General features: G+C 50.5%; 1 protein-coding gene across 1 annotated transcript in view; it reads right to left on the reverse strand.

Annotated features, from left to right (window-relative positions):
* The window catches only part of LOC149324988 (NADH-cytochrome b5 reductase 3-like), a 90,131-nt gene that overhangs the window by 34,434 nt on the left and 29,892 nt on the right, over nucleotides 1-25,805 (reverse strand). Inside the window, exon 3 of the mRNA XM_089564159.1 lies at nucleotides 11,628-11,881. Within this exon, the coding sequence (XP_089420285.1) occupies nucleotides 11,628-11,881 (254 nt within the window). The remainder of the gene's footprint in view (nucleotides 1-11,627; nucleotides 11,882-25,805) is intronic.

Raw genomic sequence — 25,805 nt, forward strand, 5'->3', positions numbered from 1 at the left:
CAGGGGCGCAATAAAAGACACGGACAGAGAAGTAGACAGGGACGAGCGCTTACTATCAACAGGCTATATTCGACGTAGACCGTAAATATACCTTCGCTTTACCCAAGCGCCACTAAGCGAATCACAAGCACGTGAGTTCCAGAGAACACCAAAAGAATTCCGAAGGCAGGCGATCGGGAGCGGGAGGGACCTGGGCCGTCGGCGTTCTCCTCTTCAGTCATGACGGCGAGAGTACACAAGCGGCGACCGGCACGCAGCTCCAGGGGGAAGCGTGGAAAGAGGATACCAGGAATCCAAGGTGCACCTCCACCACGTGTAAGGGAAGACTTCATGTAAGACGTTTATTCTAGCCCTCTGCCAGAGACGTGCTCCAAACGAACAGCCTCAAGCGATGACGATGGGAATTTACAGGTGAAAGAGAATGATGTCGCAGCCTGAGAAGCGACGACTACGAAGGGGAATAAAGTGCTCACAATAGATAGGCTGCGAGAGCATGGAGTATTTCACTGCTTAAGGGACTATATAGCGAAGTATACGCTTCGGTAAAAGAAACATATCTATTTGACTCGATAGCCAAGTTCCTCCTTTGCTCACTATTTTCTTTAGATTGTGCGAAACTTTGTGCACAAACGGGATGCACGCTGTTTTCTTTCTTTCTGCCTGACCCGCATCGGTGCAGTTGATCTTTCGCAAACTACATTCAGCAAGCACGGACTCAGCAGCATTTGTCACCATCTTCATGGGGTATCCCGCTGTGGATAGCCTGTTCACCTGTGCGTAGAAACTGTCCTTTCTCTGATGCACACATGATCTTTGCGGCGCGGCTCTTAGCCATGCCATGACGACACCGCGCTTAGCAACCTTGGAGTGAGCTGACCGGAAAGGGAGAAGGCTCTTCCTGGACCGCGGCGAGTATGCTCAACAAATATGGTTGTTAACAATTGTCGGTTCAATGTCTAAAAATCTGAACCTAATATTATAGGGGAGCTCTGAAGTCACTTGGAGGTCATTAAGTTCATGACAAAACACGCCAAAAATCTTTGGAGCTGTTTGCTGTGCGTCATTACTGCGACACAAAATTAAAAATACATCAACATATCGCACCACCATGGGCCACCATGGATGACACCAACTGGTGCATCTTGGAAGGAGTTGAGTCCCTTCCAAAAGACGTCAAGAAAGGTAACACGCGTGTTCTCACCTCCGCTGGGGCAGCCCTCAGAGACGCAAAGGTGAAGCTGCTTCAGTCCCACGAGAAGGGTGGCTTTGTCATCATGTATAATGACTTGTACAAGGAAAAGGCTCAAGAAGCAGTCCAAGCCAACTTCAGGGAATTACAGCATGTAAAATCTGATAAAGTGCAAGAAAAAGTTGTTTAGCTTTGTGAAAAAGCTGGCCTCTCGAGGCTGGCTTCGTCGGTAAAAGCGTCGAAAGGAACTTGCCTTTCAGTGTTCTTCACTGCCGAGACACACAGGGATCAGTGCCCGTACCGCGCAATCGTGTCTGAAAGTGGCACATGGCAACGTAAAAACGCTGTTTTCTTGAAGAAGTGCCTTTCTCACATACAGAAGGACGACTCTTTCCTCATCAGGAAGCCAGAGGCTGTTTCAGACTTCCTTCAAGATGAGTGCCCACCCTATGCAAGACCTTTTTCTGTTGATTTGAAGGACCTAAGAAGAAACATAGGGCCACTGACCAAGTCAAAGTTTAATTAAACGTACTGACGTTTCGGAAGCCCTACGGCTTCCTTGTCCGCAATGGGGAAACCAGGCAAAAAAACATGTCTTCTTCGAAATACGTCGTAATGGTCTTGCGTAATGAGATGGCAGATTTCCTTGCGTCCGATTTAGTGTGCCATGAGTGGTCTGAATCATCAAACACTCTAGATACAAGCGTCTAGAAGTGATTCGTTCTCTGTCAAGCACCCGTGCCCCGTCCCAATTGATGAGATGTCCAGTTTCTTGCACGTGTTCGGCCAGAGCGTTAGCAGCGCTGTGTCCTATCGCCACGTCATTTTTGTACTACTGGATTCGTTTGCACCAGTTTCCGGATTCCCCGATATAATTGCGGTCGCAATCTGCACACGGAATCCTGTACACGACCCCAGGATATCTGTAAGGGGGAAAAGGGTCTTTCACATTGACGAGCGCGTGTCTAAGCTTGCTTTTTGGAACGTGGGCAACTTGCACGCCGTACTTTCGAAATATCTTACCAAACGCTTCACTGATCTGTGGGATGTAAGAGATGTAGGCGCGTCTTGGCTTAGAAGCATTGGAAACGTCAGAAGGTGGCGGTCGCTTTAGTAGTTTCTTTTTTGTGTTTGCCACAAAGCTTCTTGGATAGCCAATTCTCGTGAAATCCGTTTCGGCAGTCCTTAGCTCTTCCTTCAGAGATTGCTCGTTAGAGGACGTGTTTATTGCTCTTTCGACTAAAGAGCAGACGACAGAGCGCTTGTGTGCCATCGGGTGGACAGAATAGAAGTCAAGATAACGGCCTGTGTGCATAGGCTTCCTGTACACGGTGAAACCCCGGCTCGTGGGTTTTCGCGTCAAACGGGTGTCGAGAAAAGAGATGCAGCCATTCGCCTCCCCTTCTACAGTGAAATTCATTGAGGCTTCAATGCCGTTGAGGTGGTTTCGCAAGTCGTGCCCTCACAAAGTGCATGATAGTGTCAATGATCAGGTCTCACATCTTTTGACAGCAGGCTTCCCCAGACCGGTCACTTCAGCTGTCGCTGAATCGCCCCTAGAGAAACAAAAGGCGGCCAGAAAAGGAGATGTGATTTCCCCTCCACTGCGCAGGTGGTGCTTCCATATGTGCACCAGCTTAAACACAACCTTAAAGGGTCAGTCTACTGAATTTTATCGACCATATTTTCTTTGCGGCAACCGATAGCTCTTTACTCAAATTACCGTTTAGCCAGCTGTGGTGCCAAGGAGTGCGGTAGAACATTTTAAAATAGAATTTATTAATTGGGGAACACATCTGTATGAGATGGTAGTCTCATCTGGCAACCATCTGGATTTCCTCCGCGCGGCGGCAAACATGGCGGCGTCCGTCGAAGCCGGACCTCTCGCTTCGGACTGAATTCTCGTTGTTGCTGCCTTTTTCAGTGCGTTCACTGGCCATAAATGGGGCGCCTGTCTTTTGCTTCGTCTCATCTCGCCTAAAAGAAAACATATAAGAGATAAATTTGCTTTATTTTAATAATTAGAGTGACGATTCTGCCGCTCCTAGGCTTAAGTGGAGAGTCGGTTTGTTTACAGCAATGGTTCCCGTCCTGACGACCAGATGGTGCCACTATAGGCTGAGTTTATTTTTGCGTCTCTGCTAGCATACGCTGAACTAGAAGTGGGAATGTGCCTGCGTTTTGCGTACGTGTAACTATAAATATTCAAGTGATTTACAAAAAAAGCGAGCGGTACGCCTTCTACAGTTTACTAGGACAAAACGTGCGTTTCTCTGACATTGGGGCATACAAATGGTACGTAGTATATTCACTTATGCTTCTACAAAAAAAGACTACCACTTTCTTGAACAAAATGAACGTTTGGGGTCGCCACCATGCTTTTTTTACGCGACTTTTAACGCCGAAATAAAATATAAATTCCTGCCTAAACCGGGCGCAGAACCCTCGTTATTGATGTTATAGGGTGCCAACTACCAGAATATGCCATTATTTATACACTCATCTCGGGGAGTAGACTGCCCCTTTAAGAAGGTTGCCTGCAGGCACCATGTTCCTTTGGTTTTTGCCAGCCCCGAACGAGCCTACAAAGCTTTGCTCACGCATTTCTGACGGTCATCGCGGGGCTGTAATAAGAAATATGGTTTTGCCAATGTCAACTCTGCTGAAGAACTCATATAGAGAATCCGCCTTTCTTGCGGGGCTTCCTATGTAGTCCAAACGGGCCATTGCATCAATGAACGGCTACGGAAGCATGCCAGAAATATAGAAAATAATGACAGATACTCTAATCTTGCGCGTCATTTATCCTCTTGTGTCAGCACGTACAGGGCATAACTAGAGGACACCAGGGTGCGGGGCATGAGCGCCTATGAAAAAGCTCGCCTTTTGCTTGGAGCGTTTCATGTCCGAAAGCTATCTGATCGATGTGTGAGCGACACTTCTGTCCGCCTGTATGATTCTGAGTGTCATATTTGAATTCGTATTACTGAGAATCACGATTGCATGATGTGCTTCCTATTGTTCCGCTTCTGTCTGTGCACGCTCGCCTCTTCCCTGTACATTGCGGTTTGTAAGCAGTGAATAAACAGTTCGAAGTAGCGCCTGTCGTCGTCGTGTATGTTCTTCCAGCCTACGTCCCTTGTGTTGTTTACGGTGATTTTTTTCAAAAGCTGGTTAAGTCCGGGGGTCTACATGCGGTTGGACGAAGCCAGTCTTTCGCTGGATGATTGCGAAGCCCGAATGTGTACATTGTATATGGAATGTATATTGCGTGCTTCATTTTCTTCTGAATTGTTGTCTCAGTGGAATTCTTTCCAAAGTCGGGGAATAAAAAATAAAGCGTTCTGGCCTATATGTAGTGCGCGCTTCTTACAATCTACAGGTCCTGAGTTCTATTCCGGCTTAATTTATTACATTTTTTTCCCCGCAGTTACCTTACTTTGCATAAATATTGTTAAGATGTTGGCGAACAATGCATGCATGCTAGAACTTGTGTCTTTCTCACCGTGTTGGTTCCGCGCATTAACAGGGGTGCATGCATGTGCAGCAAGCAACAGTGTGATCACAGTGGAATGAAGCCTGTTTCACGTGCAAGCGAATCCTGCCGCCGGGAGGCAAAAAGCTGTCGCGGCGGGTCGAGCGGCAAGGTTCCAACGAGTTCGCCCCGCCGCTCAATCGCGTGCATGTGAACCAGCCTTTACCCGCGCGGGGTCATGACCCTGGTCATTAGTCGACATTTTTTCGCCACGCTGACGCAGGCTTTTCTGCGTTCTACTGGCGTGACAGCTGGGGAAGACTGCAGAAATATACGGCGGCACTGCAGTCCACGACACTGAAACGCGTCAGCTTTCGTGTAGCAGAGCGACAGCGCAACATCACCGCATTGCCGCGCACAAAGCAGCAAAGGATTAGTTTTGCTTTCTTTCTTGTTTCATAGCTATAGTTAATTCCGTCTGCTAAAATGCCGAGCTCATATAGCAGCTGCAGCTGCTATATGAGCGCCATTTTCGCAGGCCCAAGTAACTATCACCGCAAAAAAATACAAGGCTCGGAAGAAAGCAAAACTATTCCTTTCCTTGCTTTCTTCCCTGCAGGATATACATGTTGCATGTGTGACAAGACATAACTGGCGTTGGATCATCTTAATTTGCGCTTGGCTGGTGTAATTAGGCTATTTACTGTAAGAAACGGTAAGACTAGAAAGGGATCAACGCTCGAGCTTTTAGAACTGCATCATGGTATCGCGGGCCGTTGCATTTACGATGCATACAGCGAAAACGACACAACGTGGCTTCATATATGCGCACTTACATTGTGCAGTGACTGTACCGCCAAGAAAAACAGCGGGAGAAAATTCTTCTTGATAACATGCGTCTTGCTGCATATTGCGCCGTTTGGCATCTTTATAGCGGTGTGCAAAAGATTTCGGCGATTGTAGAAAGCGGTTGTAAGACATATCATTTGCAAACATCCCACAATTTTCGCGGACTGCGAGATTGTTGACCGTGTTACAAACGAGCCGGCGGCTGGCGAACGCCTGCCAACGGGTCGGCGGCGGAGCCCGCTAGGACGAAACGAGACGGGTGGCTGGAGCAAAAAGAACAAGGTTTATTTCCTGGCTTGGGTTCTTATAGCCAGTTAAAGAAAACGAGATTGAAAGGAAAGGAAAGCTGTGCTTGGCCGTGACGCTGTGTGATAAGATGAGCAGGGCGGAAGAGGGCACACGTGGCGCTGACGAAGCAGTTAGCTGTTCGCAGCAGGCAGCAAGATGCACTCCTCGCGCATCAGTGTGCTTACTGTAGTAAACCTTCAGACAACTGATGGAACAATTCCATAAAACAACGTTTCTTCGCCAATGTCCTCACTTTCCAAAGCCTGAAAAAAATTTTCACGCGCACAGTACCTACAATTCAAATGACAATGCAGCTCGTGCCGAGACAAAGAGATAATTACGATGCCACATGCCGGGACAATATCGGGAAGGATCATGCTTCCATCATCATCATCATCATCATCATCATCATCATCATCATAATCATCATCATCATCATCATCATCATTCCCCCCCCTTAGCACTCGTTCTGTGTACCTTTTTGTGCTGCCGCATGTGGTGCGCTAAGATGTAATCGGCCTTTAACTATGAGCACATAGCTAGAGCACATAGTTATGAGCACATAGCTGTGCGTCGGCAGTCGTTGCGATTTACACTGATTTATAATGTTTAAGTGGCTCTGGTTTCTTTTTTATTTTGCAGCAGATTCAGAAGACACTCCAGCACTCCACGTAGTATCATGTGCACGCGTGCATTCTTGCTTCTTTGTTCTATTGGATATAATTTTTTTTAGTATTCAAAGTTTTTCGTGGCCATGGCCGACGTGGAAAAAACGTAGAAGGAGCAAGTGTATAGAACCCAGGAATGCATGCGACATAAAATATTTACACGCATGTGTGTGCGGAGGTCGGCGACACAGACGAACTTCGCCGAAAGCTTCTCAGCAGTTTCGCCTGTACCGCAGCTTGTGTAGTATTAGCGTCTGTTTGAATAGCGTGATTTGTGGGGAAAGCTCAATTATGAGTTGACAGTTGATAGTCAGCGCTTGTTTGTGTTACTCTGTCGTCTTTCGTTTTTCCCGTTCTTGTTGCGCTGTGAGCAATATCATGAATACTTACCAACTCGCCCAGATTTCTGCTTTGCTGAAAGCTCAATTATACCTGATATTTCCCGGGGCCTGCATCTTCTCTTTTAGGGCTGTGCAATCGCAGTGTTCGTGCTCAAATAAGCGAAGGTTAGGTAGAAATATCGGAAACGCGCCTGTGTCAAGCATTTATGATGTGCGCTTGAAATCTTTAAAATATAATGCGTATCAAAGGGCAGAAATGCATAAGCAGCACAGCCGCAGCCTAGTACAAGTCAAATCTATGAAACGGTTTATGGAGGCTTAACGTCGAAGAGCGACTCAGGCTATAAGGGACGCTGTAGTGGAGGGCTCCTGAAATTTCGACCACCTGGGGTTCTTTAACGTGCACTGACATCGCACAGTGCTCACGCCTCTAGAATTTACTCTCCAGTGAAATTCTACCGACGCGACCGGGATCGCACCCTCGTCGTTCGGGTCAGCAGCCGAGCTCCACAACCCCTAAGCCACCGCGGCGGCAAATCAATGAAACGTTACTCACCAAACAAGCCGTTAGTCCTCATTTTTGTGGCCTTAAAAATAGATCATTTGCGCCCTTCGCCTGTTCTTGGATACCTGCTTGCCTATCCTAGTGCATAAGAATGGTATAAACGCCGCTTGGTATACATGAGAAAGAGAGAAGCAGCAAACTAGGCAAAATAAGGGGAATTTCGCGGTGAGACGCAGTATATCAATCAATCAATCAATCAATCAGGTTTATTTTCACATAAAGGATGTGGGGAGCGGGGACAAAAAGCCTATAGAGGCTTGACGGAGGTCCCCGCCCCCTACAGCAACTACATTGTGCACAAAAACTCACAATCACACAACGGTACATTATATGTTATGCCTGTGACATATTTAAAACAAAAGCACATTGTATCGAAAATGAACACGTTCAGGGCATCAAAAAACACATAACCATCAAACATATCACGTAAAGAGGGAAGGCATAGAAGCAGGCTGAGTTAGTACACTAAAGAAAGAAACTATATGCTGTTACTCTTCACTAATGACAGTTTTTCACAAATTGTTTAAAATGGACGGGATATTGTAGGACAGCATTTGTCTGCCGTAGTTAGTTCGCGTTCGCGGTAAATACCAGTTGTCTCCGATGCGCGTATTGTAGGGGCGTTCTCTGCATGTTAGTCTAGACAAATCAGCGAGGAATGCAGTTCCTTGATTAATATTTGATGTGTACTTTTTGCGCAGCAGGACAGAGTACAATTGCACAATAGGTACAATGTGTAATGCCTCAAAGACAGGTTTGGTGTGTGCATCATTTGGAATGTTGTTAATTGCACGAACTGCTTTTTTCTGTAGTACATGGAGTTTTGTAATATTGGAGACAGTAGTTGTACCCCAGACTAGAAGCGGACAGTCTGCCACGCTTCAAGATGGATGGGTAGATGGATGAATAGGAGCGCCCCCTTTGAAACGGGGTGGTGGAAATTGCCACCATGCTCAGCTTTTCTTTCTTTATTATTTTTTTTGTTTACTGTGTTGGCAATTCTCATTAAGAATCGCCATCATCTTTACCTACAGTTTCCTACAATTCTAACCTACCTCCACATCTCTGCTTTTCAGCCACCAATCCTCCAATCGCTTTTTGCTAACTTCCACTGCAGATTTATTTACATGACCATTGTTATCTTTATACCCTAGGGCCTCAGGAAAAGTGACTGCGCCTGCATCGACATCCGGATGGATACCATCACATTTGATTATGAGGTGTTCAATTGTTTCCACAGATGTACCACACACTGCACATGTGTCATCTTCTTCGTTAAATTTCTTTTTGTAGCTGCGCGTTCTAAGACACCCTGACCTAGCTTCAAAAAGTAGGGCACTGCCTCCTGAGTTATCATAGAAAAATTCTTTCCTGATCTGCCTTTTCCAGTATCGATATACTATGTTTCTTTTCCATTGAATTCATCCAATTTTTAACTTCCGCGTTTTTAACCTGTCGTTTAATGCTCTTTCTTTCTCCGTCCTCATGACCTGCATACTTACTGGTTAGTTTTCTAGTTCTTTTCCGCCACTGTGAGTCAACGCTCTTTCTGTATAAATATTTAAATACCTTAGCTGCCCACCTGTTATCGTCCAATTTCCTTAGGCGTTCTTCATATAGTATTTTACTCTTAGCTTCCCGTGCTTCGAACGATTCCCAGCCCATATCCCCTTGTACTGCCTCGTTTGTGGTTTTGCCGTGGGCACCTAGTGCTAATCTTCCAACAGCTCTCTGATTTACGTCTAATCTCGACTGAACTTCTGCCCTTAAGCACAGAACCGCATTGCCGAAAGTAAGTCCCGGCACCATTATTCCTTTCCAAATACCTCTTAGTACTTCATATTTGTTGTGCCCCCATAATGCCCTATGTTTCATGATCCCGGCGTCTCTTCGTCCTTTTGCCCTAAGAGCCTGTTCGTGCTTTTCCGTGTATATCTGCCCTTCGTTTAGCCATATCCCGAGGTATTTGTATTCGGCCACTTTCGGTATTTCGTGGCCTTGTATTGTAAGGACCTGGTCAGTTGTATCGTTAAAAATCATCACACCTGATTTAGTTGCGCTAAAACTGAATCCTAGAGCGTCTCCTTCGTCTCCACAGCAATTAACCAAAGTTTGTAAATCTTCCTGGCTATCTGCTAACAGTGCAATATCGTCCGCATACATTAAACCGGGGAGTCGCTGCTCAACTACATTTCCGCCTAATATGTACGACAGATTATAACCTAGATTAGTTTCTTCTAGCCTTATTTCCATATTTATCACGTAAAGCATGAACAGCGGCGGTGATAGAGGACAACCTTGCCTTAATACTTTGTGCACCCCCACAGTTGTGGTACTTTTTTTCCCTTCCCATGTAATTTCAACTTCATTATCTCGGTAGATTTCCTGTAGAAAATCAATTACCTCGTGGCCGATACCTAAATCTTTCAATATGCTCCACAGGAGTTCCCTGTTCACGTTATCGTATGCACCGCCGGAAAGGCTAAAAACAAAGGTCTGTTTTCCGCCTTAGCTATTTCTATGCATTGGGTAAGCACGAACAGGCTATCATCTTCTTAGAAAACATAGCGCAAAAAGGACACGGACGACACAGAAGTGGACAGGACGGGCGCTATCCACTTCTGTGTCGTCCGTGTCCTTTTTGCGCTATGTTTTCTAAGAACTGTTACCAACTAGCCCAAACCAAGCTACTAGGCTATCATCTAAACGCCTACCCCTTCTGAACCCATTCTGAAGTTCTCCGAGTATCCGATTACCTTCTACCCATGCCTGCATTTTAATTTCACCGCCTGCATTGCCAGCCTGTACATAACAGACGTTATCGTAATCATACGGTAGGATTTTATGTTCATCTTACCCCCTTTCTCTTTATAAATCAAATTCATTTTACTCTGTCTCCAGCTGTGCGGATTTTGCTGATTTGTTATGACTGTCTCCAATGCTTTTATCAGCGCTTCCTTGTGCGGGCGACGGCAGCGCCGCCGCTTCTTTCTACCAAAACTCGTACTGGCTGAACAGTAGGAGGAATACTCGAGGTCACTGTAACTAAAGGGCGGCCATGACGCCACTTTTTGAAAAGCCACCTCGCCACCGGGAGTTTGTTTCTCTCTCCTAACCTTCTTCCTGCTGCGGCCAGCTTCGGGGCGCGGTTCGGGTAACGCCGTGTCGCACGAAAGCGAAAATTGTGAAAGTGCAGTGCGTAATTACGATGGTTACGTTGCCAGCGCCGTTTTCAGACGGCCGCGACATGTCTGCGGAGTGTCATAAGCAAGCTTTTGTGCTCCACGCAGAAGGCCGCATACACGACTTTTCGGTTTCTCAAGTGGGCATTTCATCGATTCATCTGCTTACGCCAAGCGAACATGCGTTTTCTTGAAAAGTAAGCTCCGTCGAAACAAGGGGGCTGATACCCTGCACCATGGGCATCGTCGCATCTAGTCCGATTTACGAGCGGTGCAATGCTTACGCTCTTGGTGAGAGACAAGCTTATCCCCATACGCACGCACGCACGCACGCACGCACGCACGCACGCACGCACGCACGCACGCACGCACAGAGAGAGAGACAGACAGACAGACACACACGCTGCTGAGAAGCTCCGCCCACATTCAGGCCGTACGCTAAGAATTGCGCCACAGAAAAACAACTGGTCCAACTTTAAAACATTTCTTGTTACATCAACAAGAAGCTAACCACCAGACGGATTTATAAGGTCAAGAAGCGTATATGTCTCTGGCTTGGTTAACACAGACAAACATTAACAAGCGAATTGCGTTTACTTTTTTTATTGGTCAGCGGAGTAAGACAGGACGCCGGCAAGCACCGGCCGTTGTTACCAACGGCTACCTTTTAAGTTTTATTAATAAAGCTGGGGCTCCCGTGCCGGAGAAAGCTGCCATTACACTCTCGCAAGGAGATTTTTGCCAGCGCTTGGAAGTGCCGCATTATTTTCGAGGCTCCAGCGTAGCATGGTTGGTTGTTGTTTATTCTGCGCAAGCAATGCCTTATGCAGTGTTATATGTGCTGATCTGGGTTGTCGTCGACATGAAGCATCTGGACGGTATCCGCGACATTTCTTTTGCAAATACACTGACCGCAAGAGCTGTTTTGATGGGCCGAGAATACAAACGCCATGACAGGTTCTGCAGACAGCGGCCGCTACGGCGTCGGCGTGCTGACGCTGTGCTGCTGGCGGCGGCCACAGAGGATGAACCGCGCGTCTCTTGCCGACGCCTTCACACGAGGTGCTCACCTGATTCGGCTAGCGTATCCGTCCAGTTCCTCTCTCGCGATGATGTCCTCCTCGGAGGAGTTGACGTCAACCAGCACGACGTTGGTGTGGTCTCCCTCGTCGGCGACCACGTGTCGGAGCAACTGCAGCATGGGCGTTACTCCGCTGCCGGCAGCCACCAGGCCCAGCTGCGTGGCCACAGGGAGCCGGCGACCGTCGCTCAGCGAGAACTGGCCCCGGCCCTCGTACACGAAGCGGCCCTTGGGACCCTGAACCTGTGTCGAACGGGTGCATCGATTCGAGGAGGCTCCCAGCACAGGAACCGCGACTAATAACTGGTATTCAGGCACACCGTTCCTGATAGGTCAGTCCTTTTGCGCGAGCGATCTTTGCCTGCACAAAGCAATAGTGCTGCGGGATGAAACGAGCTGCATGGCGTCGCTCTGCGCCGTTGCCTTAGGAAACGATTGAGTAAAATAGCGTTTCCTCCGCAAAGTCTTCTCGTACACTTAAAAAAATACCCACATGCCAATGGTCGTGAACGCTTCGCGAAGAGCTCAGCGGGAGAAAAATTCGGAGGAGACACTTAAGGTCCGCCTTAAGGGTATGACGCGATAGGGTTATTGATTGGTTTTGGTTTTGTGGGGTTTAACGTCCCAAAGCGACTAAGGCTATGAGAGACGCCGTAGTGGAGGGCTCCGGAAATTTCCACCACCTGGGGTTCTGTAACGTGCACTGACATCGCACAGTACACGGGCCTCTAGAATTTCTCCGCCAAAGAAGTTCTAGCCGCCGCGGCCGGGATCGAACCCGCGTCTTTCGGGCCAGCAGCCGAGCACCATAGCCACTGAGCCACTGCGGCGGCGATAGGGTTATTGAATCAATGCCCATATATGTGGAATTGGCCATTCCCTGAGCCTGATGCTTCTGATGCTACGTACGGTGAAACGGACGCACGGAGCGGCAAACGACGTAGAAGGGCTGCCAGGCTCCTTGCCTAAACGCACGGAACTCAAGTTGCAGTCGTAGTTCGTCGGAACGTCGTTCTTGAAAAACACGATGCCACGAACGCCAGCATAGCTTCCGCGCCGAACGAACGGGCAGCAAGCCGGAAGCTTCGTGGAGAACGCGCCTTGGATGCGCGCTGCGTTGCTCGCCACTCACCGCGTTATTCCTGCGGCCCCGCATGGCCCCACTGCGCCCTAACGAGACGAGCGGGAGGCGCTGCCGTCGCGCAGTATCTGTTGCTGTAGTGGCGTATATTGCGAGGAGGAGGAAGGAGTGGTTTTAAAGGGCGCCGCCTGATGGCGCTACGTGCGCGCCAAGTGAAGAGGAAAAGTAGCGGGAACGTACACGCTTAAGTGCGACTTCTGTTATTTCCATGCTCATAATTACTAATACACACCACAGTAAAATTGTCTCTAAGGCACCCTTCTAAGACAACACCGTATTCACTAGACGCGCCTTTGTTCATTCCAAACCAACGAGCTGGCGTGACAGAGTGGAGTCCCAGCAAAGCGGCTGGTAAGGATCAGGTAACATGCAAAAGCACCGTAGTTTGGGCCAGTTGGTATTGATCCATGTTGAAAACATAGCAGCGAAAAAAACGGGGACAAAATAGACACAAGTACGACAGGACGTATGCTGCAGGTAACAGCTAGGTCTCTTGAAAGACAGAGGGCAGGTTGTGCTAGAAAAACTAGCTATTCTGTATACGGAGTGCCTTTGACTTCGAGCGTACCCGAAGTTCGGAAGAACGTTAACATTATCGTAATTCATAAGAAAGCAGACGCCAAGGACTTGAAAAATTTCAAGCTTGAGGAACGGTTGAATCCTAAAGCAGCGCGAAACACAGGACGTAGTGGAAGAAACAAGAGACGACACGAGCGCAATCTAACAACTTAAATTTATTCCTAGAAGGGTTAGGTATATAAGCACCAAACACAGCGATAAAACACAAAGACACATCGCGATGGCCCCCCAAAAATCCGTACGCGCATGCAGCGGAACGCCTCATCTAAACAAAGCCATTCAGCAATCTGGGAAACGCCTAGGGAAACTGTCCTCGCAAGCGCCAACCTCTCGAGAGATCCCAGGGCGTTCCTGAAGGCGATAAACAGAGGTGTGTCATTGAGTGCTCAGAAATCGTCGTCAACTACAAGGGCAAAAAGGCGTCAAGACGTATAAAGGGGCTGATTAACTACTTGGCAGCTGAAGGTTTGAGGCCTCTTCCTTCTGACAAAGAGGGGTTCTTCTTTCTCGCACCAGATGATGTGTTCACCAAGAAGGCAGAGGAAGCTGTGGAAAAGAATTTAAAACAAGTGGTTTTGAGGCCTGCTGCCATCAAGAAGCAGGCCATGAGTTTGCTACAAGGAATGAACCTGGATGCACTGTGTGCTACTGTCAACAAAAGAAAAGGTACGGTGTTGGACCTGTTTTTCACGGTTAAGACCCAAAAACCCGATGTCCCTTTTCGGGCAGTGGTATCGGAGCGTGACACCTGACAGCATGCTGTTTCAGCTATTTGCAGCGACATTTAGGCTCCCTTAAGCTGCCCCACCCTTTTCTGGTGAAGAACTCTACTGAGGTAGTTGATTTCCGGTCGCGGAGGGAGGACCAGATGCTTTATGCGTTTAGCATGCATGTGGAGGATTTGTTTTACTCCCTACCCCGTGCTCAGCTGTTGGAGAACGTCATGAACTGCATTGTCAAGGATAACGACGAAAGGTACTTTGTGACGATTCGTGCGCGTACACCAGTGGCCGCACAAACACGGTAAGTGACTCCCGGGAGGCGGCAGACCGCGCCATCCTGGCGGCGTGTCTCCACGGAGGGGCAAGGCCACATAGCGCATAGGATGGCCGTCGACGACTCCTACGGTGGGGATTAAGCCTGTCACGAAGATTCCAGGGGAGAGCTGCGCGGAGGGAACAAAAGGAAGCGGCGAGCGGGCGGCGCCGCGGGGGCACCAGTGGCCGCACAAACCCGGTCAGGACTCCCGGGAAGCGGCAGACCGCGCCATCCTGGCGGCGTGTCTCCACGGAGGGACAAGGCCACATAGCGCATAGGATGGCCGCCGACTCCTACGGTGGGGATTAAGCCTGTCACGAAGATTCCAGGGGAGAGCTGCGTGGAGTGGACCCGGTCAGCGACTTTCCCGGGAAGCGGCAGACTGGCGTCGCGTCGCCACGGAGGGGGGCTCGACGCTGTCACGAGGAGGGAGATCTGCGCGAAGGGAACAAAAGGAAGCGGCGAGCGGGCGGCGCCGCGGGGGCGGCGTGAAGCAGCCAGCGGCTACGGCGAAGGTGGAGGCTGCAGAAAGAAAGAAGCAAAATGCTTAAAAAGGGGGAGCCGACGGGAGGAAAGGACAGAGAGAGACAGGGATTCGAGCGAGCGGTCGAGACGGAGGAAGGCAGAAGACCGGGGCCGCGCATTGACCAGGGAGCCCGGGGTCTAGCCTTCGCCCACGTTCGACCTCCGACAGCACGCTTCCACACCAGCAGCTCCTCCAACGCCTGGCCGAGAACGAGAGCTGCACCGCCGCAAAAAGTCCCCAGCCTGGCCGCAGAAAACTTCCAGCCATTCGTCGAGCCCGTGCCACAACAAGCTAACTAAGCCCTGACGTGGACGAGCCCTACTGCATTTCCCGTAAGCGGCATCAAGCCAGATCCATTAATTAAATCATATTCTAAAATCATTCTTGGAGTCTGTGCATCAATCTCCTCATGCCCAGTGTGGACCCAGGGCAAATTTAAGAAACCGGTCCATCACATTGGTGTCAGAAGTGGGGTCCACACTTAAATCATTGGGCAAAAGCTGGATTGCACCCCCAGCGAGAGGAGCTTGAGGCACTGACTATTCGGTCTAAAATGGATGCGGCCCACTCGAGTGCACAGCCCTTTGGGGCAAGCGTATTTGCTTTGTCAAACTGTTGTAGGAACGAATTGCGCACAAAAGACACACACAGGAAAACATGAGGGAGACTGAAAGAGCGCTCTTGCGCTCTTTCAGTCTCCCTCGTGTTTTCCTGTGTGTGTCTTTTGTGCGCAATTCGTTCCTACAACAGTATGCACCAACTCGCCCAACAAGAAGTTCTTCTTAACTACTTGCTTTGTCAAGCATGGTGGAGAAATTCACTGGCGACGGTCAGGGGCCGTCTATTGTCGAATATTTTGACATGTTAGAGCAGGTGAGCAAAATGGGCGGTTTAAATGATGCACAGCAGCTGGGACTGGCGAAATGTCGCATGTCTGGAGCAGCACATAACTTTGCCTGGAGAGATGAGGAAGTCAGGAAGGCTGGCACGGTGACTGAGTTCAAAACCCTGGCGTTCAAATATTTCGACAGGGAACCTTCCAGTGTAAAACTCAGGCGGTTCCTCGACGATCGACAGGGGCCAAAGGAAGACGCACGCGCGTTTGCCTCCCGCCTTCGCTTCCTGGGGAATGAAACCCTAGCGCGAGAACCGGGACCTGATAGTGCGAGGCAAAAGTACGCTAAAGAGCTGCTGCTGGAGCAAATGAAGTCACAGTTCCTCATTGGCCTGAGGGATCCAGTGCGCAGGTTTGTCTTGTCTAGAGCACCATCGACTCTTGAGGGAGCGATAGAGGCAGCCGTAGAAGAGGAGCGTAATGAGCTGCTGGTCTCTAGTGAGGAAAGGGTGCGACTCGTAACGGAGCCAAAAAGCGCAAGCGCCGACGCGGGCATTATTCAGTATTTCAGTTGACTGATAGGCTAGATCGGCTGGAGGCGCTCCTTGCTCAAAGCATACAGCCGAATAGCAGGAGCAATTTTAGGGACCGTGAACGGAGGCAGGTTCGCTGTTATGCTTGCAAAAGGTACGGTCACATTACTAGATTTTGTCCCGAGCTAAACCGCGAATCGTGTGTGTCAAATGGGCAGCAGCGGGCACAGACCGACATGGAGAGGGAACAAAGAGCCACCGCTCCAAAGAAACTCGTAGAGTCCCCCGCAGCCGAGCCGGTTGAGGGGAGTGATTGCCAAATTCGTGGTAAACGGGGTCACTTGCAATCTTTTGGTTGACACTGGCTCGCGGATAACGCTCCTCAAGGAAAAGTTTTTAGATTTACTGACAAGGAGGGGAGACAGGCAGGTGCAAGAGGCCCGAGAATCTCCGAAAGTGCGCTTCGTGGGGATTACAGGAACTGATCTCGGCACAGGAGGACTGTACCTTTTGCGCTTCACAATTGGGAACAGTAGCTTTGACCGTCCAAGCTACATTTGTTCAGACGCGGTGTCGCTGCCGGATGACATATCGGGCCTCGTAGGTCAGGACCTGTTGCGGCAACATGGCATCGATGTCATACTAAGCCAAAACTGCCTTTCCTGTCGCGGAACTTTGGTCCCATTAGCAAACCGAGAGGCTGAGTACGTTGCACGAGTGGACTGTGGGGAACAGAGCGCGGAACAATGCTCGCCAACACATGCAAGTGTTAGTGTTAGGGCAAGGAGAGAAACGGTAGTGCCGCCTCGGTCTGAGATAGAACACAAGCCAAGCAGGGCGCACACAGACGCGGACGCATTAAATCGAGCTAATTTGGTGCGCACCGTGAATGAGCTTCTTCCAGCTATAGATTCAGACGACCTCCGCACCGAGCAGCGAATGGACAAGGCGCTAGAGAAAATATTTCATGCTGTTTCGGGGGGGATCGCCCGAGACCCCGACAATTGTTACTTTATTGACAACGAGGGGACACTACGGAAGCGCACCCGGCCCACGCGGTCAGGAAGGCAGGCCGACCAGGTATGGGAAAGAGTGGTGGTGCCACGGTCAATGGTGACGCACATCTTGAGAGTTTTTCACGATGCCCCGTACGCGGGCCATCTGGGAGTAATGAAGACGCAACGTAGGTTGGAGCGCTACGATTACTGACAGGTAGAGATGTAAAATTTCAAGAAATTTTGAAGGGCATGAAAAAAACCGTTCTTTTCAGGGTTTTTTTCATGAAAAATTGGAAATTTTGCAAAACATGACATAAACAGATTTATTTGCAACAGCACAACGATCAATAATAATGCTCTGAAGTTCAGTCGAATATGCAGTTATAGATGTCATATTGTGAAACGAACTTCTTGTTCTATTGCACCGAGAAGATAATGATTTGCACTTGAGGCGAATATGGAGATATAAGTATCATATTTGTGGAACGAACTTTTTGTTCTATTGCACCAAGAAAGGGAGCATGAAAACTGATCTATAAGTCACTCCATATCGGACACAGAGTCACTGTCGCTGGATGCGGCACTACGCGCAGCAGCATGGATTGAAGCTGTGTCCACAGCTATTTTCGACTGCACATACACAAGCTTTCGAACGCGTTCCCCTGACAGCCTGCTGCGAATCCTTGTATGGACGTTTCCGAAACGTGACCAGTTTCGTTCGCAGCTGGCGGATGATGGCGGTATTTGCAGCAGTCGGCAAGCCAGACGAGTTAGCAGCTGGTTAATGCAGAGGCCTTGCCACCAGGTAGATGGGGCCACGTGCTTCGCTGAAGACGCCTTTCATGGACCAAATTTCTGCGGATGTCCTGTACTCTGCTACGTTGGAAACCAAGAAGCTAGGCTTGCATTTGGCTAAAACCGCTTACGTGCACAGCAGTCTATGTTATGTGTAGCGCTGTAGAATTTGCAGCCATTTTGTTCTACTTCAGCCGTGAGTTCAAGTGTTAGTGTTTTTAAGTCAAGCCTGGGTCTTATATGTGACCTGGCCTTCAACCCGCGTACTCGCAGCACGAACATTTTAAAAGCACTACCTGGCACCGGTGATGACGACAGCTCTCCAATCATTCAACGATGCACGCTGTAATGATTTTCAAAGGAGAAACAAAAACCTAAACTAAAAGCAAGCAATCATAGAACCTTGAATTTGCATTGTGAAATTTTCGATGTTTCTTTCCATTTTTCCTCGTCTGAAAAAAAACGAAAAAAACCGGTTTTTTTCCAAAATTGCAGTGTTTTTTTCAGGCCTTCACATCTCTACTGACAGGGCATGCGTTCCGGCGTTAAAGAGTACTGCGCTAACTGCCGTTCTTGCCTGGAAAGAACGACGACAGGAAACAAATACGTGTTGGTCTGCGTTGACCATCTGACGAAGTATGCCGAGATAACAGCACTTCCCGACCAAAAGGCAGAAACTGTGGCACGAGCCTTAGTGGAAACAGTGGTTCTGCGTCACGGCGTCCCACGCCAGTTGTTAACGGACCAAGGGTCAAACTTTGTGTCGAGGGTGATGAAAGATGTATATGGGCTTCTGGGAATTGACAAACGGCAGACCACGCCGTATCACCCGGCTTGTAACGGTGCTGTGGAAAGGCTGAATCAAACAGTAAGCAAACTGTTATCCCACTACGTTTCACGAGACCAACGGGATTGAGACTTGTGGATACCATTTGCTGTTTTTGCTTACAACACCGCGGTACATGAGAGCTCCGGTGACTCTCTTTTCTACCTCCTGCACGGTCGCGACCCAGACACACCGAACGCGGTGGTTGATGGACAACGACGGGTGCCATACGGGTAGCTAGAGGATTATCGAGCCGAACTGACGTCTCGATTGCAAGTGGCCCATGACGTAACAGCCGAAAAATTACGGGATGCAGCCGACAAAAGGAAAACACGGTTCGACTCTAGGGCTAGGGCGGTTCCTTTAAAGGTGGGAGACCGCGTATACCTTGAGTGCGTGCAGGTCAAGGCAGGACTCGCCCGTAAGTTGACGCCCAAATGGAAAGGACCTTACCGCGTAGTAGAGCAGCTATCGCCGGTTAATTTTCGGATTCGGCTTATCGCAGGGGCATCGACAGCTGTAGTTCACGCTAACAGGTTAAAGCAAGCACCAGCATGCTCGCCTCTTTCTGAAGCGGCTGCCTCAAGGGGACAGGAGGGGGAGGACGATCTTCGCACGGAGCCCGCCATTGTAAACCACCCTGCATTGCAGAAAAGCGGACAGAGCAGCCAGCACAAAAAGTTCAGTCCCTGTGATGAACTGGAACACTTCATGAAGTCGCAGCTCGGAAGCGCCCTCCTTGAGGAGGAGGCAGCCCAATCAGGCAGCCTGATTCCACGGACAGCAGCCGAACAAGCTAGGTCAGCTGAACCGGTTCCTGCTCCCTCTCTCATTCCAGCAGCCAGGTACTACCTACGTAGCAGAGTAGTGGACAGGGGGTTGCCTCACTAAGTCTGTATTCCCTTTTGTTTTGTTAGGTACGGTACAAGTGCGATTCTTTTAGTTTCGTTTTGTTTGTTTTCTTGTTTGAAATCTTGTAAATACTGTTAATTATTATTTCATTGTGTGCACTCGAGTGGTATCTACGTGAAAGAATTGTTCTTAAACTTCGGTCTGGCTCGATGCTCGTTGGGAAGGAGGGCGTGATTTTCGTGCAGTCCTGAACAGCGTGCGCGCCCGTGTGTGCGGTGAACTCCTAATGTTCGATGAACATTCTTTTTAAGAAGGAGCGGATGTGACGATTCGTGCGCGTACACCAGTGGCCGCACAAACACGGTCAGTGACTCCCGGGAGGCGGCAGACCGCGCCATCCTGGCGGCGTGTCTCCACGGAGGGGCAAGGCCACATAGCGCATAGGATGGCCGTCGACGACTCCTACGGTGGGGATTAAGCCTGTCACAAAGATTCCAGGGGAGATCTGCGCGGAGGGAACAAAAGGAAGCGGCGAGCGGGCGGCGCCGCGGGGGCACCAGTGGCCGAACAAAACCCGGTCAGTGACTCCCGGGAAGCGGCAGACCGCGCCATCCTGGCGGCGTGTCTCCACGGAGGGACAAGGCCACATAGCGCATAGGATGGCCGCCGACGACTCCTACGGTGGGTTTTAAGCCTGTCACGAAGATTCCAGGGGAGAGCTGCGCGGAGTGGACCCGGTCAGCGACTTTCCCGGGAAGCGGCAGACTGGCGTCGCGTCGCCACGGAAGGGGGCTCGACGCTGTCACGAGGAGGGAGATCTGCGCGGAGGGAACAAAAGGAAGCGGCGAGCGGGCGGCGCCGCGGGGGCGGCGTGAAGCAGCCATTGGCTACGGCGAAGGTGGAGGCTGCAGAAAGAAAGAAGTAAAATGCTTAAAAAGGGGGAGCCGACGGGAGGAAAGGACAGAGAGAGACAGGGATTCGAGCGAGCGGTCGAGACGGAGGAAGGCAGAAGACCGGGGCCGCGCATTGACCAGGGAGCCCGGGGTCTAGCCTTCGCCCACCTTCGACCTCCGACAGCACGCTTCCACACCAGCAGCTCCTCCAACGCCTGGCCGAGAACGAGAGCTGCACCGCCGCGAAAAGTCCCCAGCCTGGCCGCAGAAAACTTCCAGCCATTCGTCGAGCCCGTGCCACAACAAGCTAACTGAGCCCTGACGTGGACGAGCCCTACTGCATTTCCAGTAAGCGGCATCAAGCCAGATCCATTAATTAAATCATATTCTAAAATCATTCTTGGAGTCTGTGCATCAATCTCCTCATGCCCAGTGTGGACCCAGGGCCAATTTAAGAAACTGGTCCATCACAACTTCATTGCCAATTGTGGCATTTCCGTGGAGAGTTTTCTTGAACATCTGTCCTTTTACTTGCGTTCGACCTTCGTTGGATGGGGTGAAAAAGTTTTCTTCCAAAGGTCTGGTGTGTGGCCTGGTGTGTATTGGGTCTCGGGTCGCCCCGGTGTTGAGTGACATTTTTCTCCGCAGGATGGACATGAGACTGGATGAAGATCTTCAGGACTTAGCTATGAAAGTGTATCGCTATGTCGATGATTTTTTAGTGTTTCTGAACCAAGGGTCCCTCAGGAGTGTTACCGATGTCATTAAGATTTTCAAAGAGAAGAGTCAGGGTCTGTGTTCCACGTTTGAATTACCAGACTCGGGTTCTATTCAGTTCCTTGACCTGAAAGTCAATTGCTTTTACACAGGAACGTGTTGGGAGTATAATCCAAGAACAGCTGAGCCGCTCCTCAGTTTCAATTCAGAGCAATCTAGGTTGGTCAAGGCGGGAATAGCGACGGCATGTCTCAAGGCTTCATTGCGGAAGTCGTGCTCCCATAGGGTTGAGACTAGCTTCCAGGGGCAGGTTCGGAGGGTGAGGGACGCTGGTTATCAGGATGTGGCTCTGGCTCAAATATCCGAGAGGATACTGACTAGGGACGATAGTCTCGCAAAAGAAAAAGACGGCACGCTTACAAGAACCGCGGGGATTCCGTTCGTACATGGAATGTCACACCGGTTGAAGAAGGTAGGGTCGAGATACGGGGTGAAAGTGGTTTTCACAGCTAAGAATAAGCTGAGCGGAGTCTGCAGTGCGGTAAGTAAGAAGATCGACTGCTGGGACGACCAAGCGAGTAACGAATGCGCAGTTTCCCAGAAAAAAACCACTGGTCGTTTGCAACACCGGAGTGGTTTATTCTATACCGCTTCATGCGGCAAGACGTACAGTCTTTGTCAAAAGTTTAGAGCCCAGGGGGTTCACTTCCAAGCTTTATACTGGGACTCCAGGAGCATTCATGGAAATCCTACCTATTGGAGGAGGCAGTACCCGAAATCTTGTCATGTCCAGGAAATTTGGAGCGCTAGAGATCCATTAAGAGCGACACAGTGTGGTTCGAAAGAAAACCCCCTGGGCTCCAAACTTTTCACAAAGGCTGTACATCGGCCAGACAGGCCGCTGTATAAACGAGCGGCTGTTTGAACACCGCAGGTCAGTGAAAGGGGCAGTGTCATCGAACCTTGCTGTGCACTGCCGGAAGTGTAAATATTCTCTCCCCCATTAGGACAGGACAAATATCTTGTTCAGCCACCCAGATCGTACCTGCAGGGAGTTAGTTGAGGCGTTTCTGATAAGCAATGAGTCTGAAACATGTGTCGCCTCGCCTTCTATTAATCTCGTGCAAATAGAGATTCGCGCTCTCGAGGAATGTGCGCAGACAGGGTTGTGGGTTTCTGAGTGGACACAGGCCACCACCCACCGCGGGTTCGAGCTTCGCGCGAGCCAAGGGCCCCGATCAGCCGTCACCACACACACACTGGGACACCGATGCGGTGCACTCAACCTCCGCTGGGAGGAGAGCGATTCGCCGCAAAGAAATAGGCCTCCAAGTTCACAAAGGAGACGTTTATTCACATCGTCCTCCAGCTGATACACACACACTCAATAGTCACCCCGTCCCGGGGGCGCGCGAGGAGCAAGGCTCCGCTGCGCGCACGAAGCGACTCGAGTAATGCGCACCGCTAGCACGCCGCTGCAGGAGAATGTCCCCGCGGCAGTGCTGTGATCTCTCTCTCGTGTCGACCGTTGGGCCGGTTGCGAGAGAGAGTGGGCATTCAACGCTAGGTATGCCTGTCAGAGGTCGCTGGACCCCGCTGGACAGGCTCGAGCCGCTGCAGGTCAGAGGACACGTGCGGGCGAGCTCGAGTAAGCACTGGTCCGAACGGCAAAGGCCGGCAGGGACAAACAGTAACGTACGCACCTTTCGCTGTCTCGGAGGGATCTCTCTCTCTGGGCCCCGCTCGGACGGTCGCGGGATGCGCGGCCGCCAAAACGGGTCCCGGATTCCCGCCAAAAGGCGCCAATGGCAAAGGCCCTTGGGGAGCCGGGGCGGAGCTGTGGCTAAATGACAGTGATTAGTCACCCAGCCGCCTCTCCACCGCCTGAGGCGGGAGCAAGGGAAAGAGGAGAAACAACGCGGGAGGCCGGCTAGCCGCGCAAAGGCGACGGCGGAAAGCTAGATTCCCACATCCCCCTCTCCTTAAATGCCCTACTACCCATCGGCAAAGCACGCGGCCAAAATAAAGAAATCAATACACAAAAAAATAAGCTACACTTCAGTTCCAAAATAAAGAAATGAATACACAAAAAAAACTATATACACTTTAGTTCCAGCCACAACAACGTAAGAAAAAAAACAACACAAACAAAGGAAAACAAGGCAAACAAACAAACACGGGCATACGCTTCAGTAAATCAAAGCAGCCTGCAGATTATATACACGGTACACAAGATGTGAATTCCACTGTACAACTATGTGACAGGTGGATGTCAGCCTCAAAGTTCGATGGCGCGGCCCAGTAGGCCGGTCGGCGACTCACCGCTCGCAGACTTCAAGTTGAACGGGTTGGGAGGGCCGACGACTGATGGCGGTCTTCTTTCCGTTGATGTAGGGTGCGTTGATGACGACGGGGCCGCGGCAGAGCACTGACCTCGTGCCCTTGGACACGACATCACGTTCGGCACAAGAGAGTTAGTGCACCCCCTTCACGCCGGCTCAAACGGGCGAGGACGTTCGGCGGTGTCCTGATGTGTAACCTTGGCCACAGCGAGGGGTCCTTCTCATCCTCGCGCTCACGCAGAAGCACAGCGGCACAACTCACAGGCGTCGCCTTGGTTCATGGTTACGCGCGCACACAGTCACAGCCACAACCACGCATACACCGGCACGTACGCGGACGCTGGTCGGCGCTAACGATCCCCTCATCAGAAGCGTCCAGAGGCGCCGCGGCGAGGGTCAAAGGGTGCACTTTCCGCCCCCATCGCTCCAAACGCCCCGCCAACTTCCCCTCCATACGGGCCGCACAAAACTCCACCGCGACACACGGCTCCTTAACGAGCCAACCACCCACAGTCGGGCCGGAAATGAGAAAAGGCTCGCTGTACAAACGACACCTAATCCAATCTATTCCTTCTAGAAGATAAGAGCAAGCACGAGCGGGCTGAAGTTTGCCTATGTACAAGTCTGGTAAAAAAAACTGAACGCCAATGCTGACCCATGTTGCCTATGTACAATCTCGGTACGTTAGAACGAAAACAGACGTACAAGCAGGAAACGAAAGTGGCTAGAAACTGACGTAAGCAAACAAATAAATAAACTGATAAACACACAAGGCTGGAACTGAGCATGCTGCAAAAACAACAACAAAAAAATTATCACACCGTGCTTCGCCTAGGTAGGGCCTGACGAGAAAGCTCGCCAGCTAGCTGAGGCTGCGTGCCTTCGGTTGCGGAAAAGTCCGCCGTGCGGCATAGATCACACCGGTGACCGTCGCCTCAGATTGTACCGGTGCTCCGTACGCTTGCGTTCCGCAGCACCAGTTGTGCCTTTGCGCTTGTCTTTGATACCAATGGGTACCGGCGCAAGCTCGTCAGACCGTGACGCGTAGGCCTTCAGGTCTGCGATGTGGGCACGGCTGGTTTTCCCCGTAAGGGGATCCTCCAGCAGGTACGCGAGTGGCGACCAGACTCTGACCACTCGGTACGGACCAAGCCACTTAGGAGCGAGCGAGGCTGAGAACCCCTTGCTCGCATCGCTAAGAACGTGGTTGCGCTTCAGGACAAGATCACCCACCTGAAAAGTCAGGCGGCGGTGCTTGCGGTCATATTGAGCCTTCTGTTGGGCTCTGGCTGCCGCCAAACTCTGCCTTGCTCTGTTGAGAGCCCGACCAAGCCGGTCCCGAAGCGTCGACGCATAAGCAGAGCAGTCTGCCCGCGTCTGCTCATCCCCGAGCTGGCTCTGCACGACGTTTGACATCGGATTCGCCAGCTCCCTCCCGAAATTGAGGAAGGCGGGAGAGAAACCAGTTGAGCGATTCTCAGCTGTTCGAATGGCGAACGCGAACTCACTCAAATGGTCTGCCCAATCCTTTTGACACTCGGCAAAGGCCGCCAGCATTGGCTTGAGCGTTCGGTTGATTCGCTCGGTCAAATTGGACTGGGGGTGGTAGGGTGAAGTGATGCAGTGCTCGATTCCGAGGGAACGGCACGTGCTACCGAACACCCGAGCGGTGAAATAGGACGCATTGTCCGTGATCAGTCTTTCCGGAAAGCCGAACCGACAGAACACTTCCTGGAGTTTATCCAGCACCACTCGTGCTGACACTTTCCGAAGGGGGTACAACTCAACCCATTTGGAAAAGTGGTCAGCGACTACCATCAGGTAAATGAACCCCTGCTTGCTCCTGGGGAAAGGCCCCATCAAATCGCAGGTGGCCATCTGCCACGGACGCACACTGTCAATTGGTTTCATCATTCCAGGCGGCTTGCCGCCCCGTGACTTCACCGCTTGACAGACATGGCAGGAACGGCAATAGCGGAAAATGTCACGCTTCATGCCGGGCCACGTCACCGATTGACTCAGTTTTGCAAAAACTTTGGAGCCACTCAGATGACCGGCCAGTGGTTCGTCATGAGAGAATCTCAACAGTGCA

This window comes from Amblyomma mixtum, chromosome 10 (genome assembly GCF_055824585.1).
Source record: "Amblyomma mixtum isolate Tamu chromosome 10, ASM5582458v1, whole genome shotgun sequence".
NCBI classification, from domain to species: Eukaryota; Metazoa; Arthropoda; class Arachnida; order Ixodida; family Ixodidae; genus Amblyomma; species Amblyomma mixtum.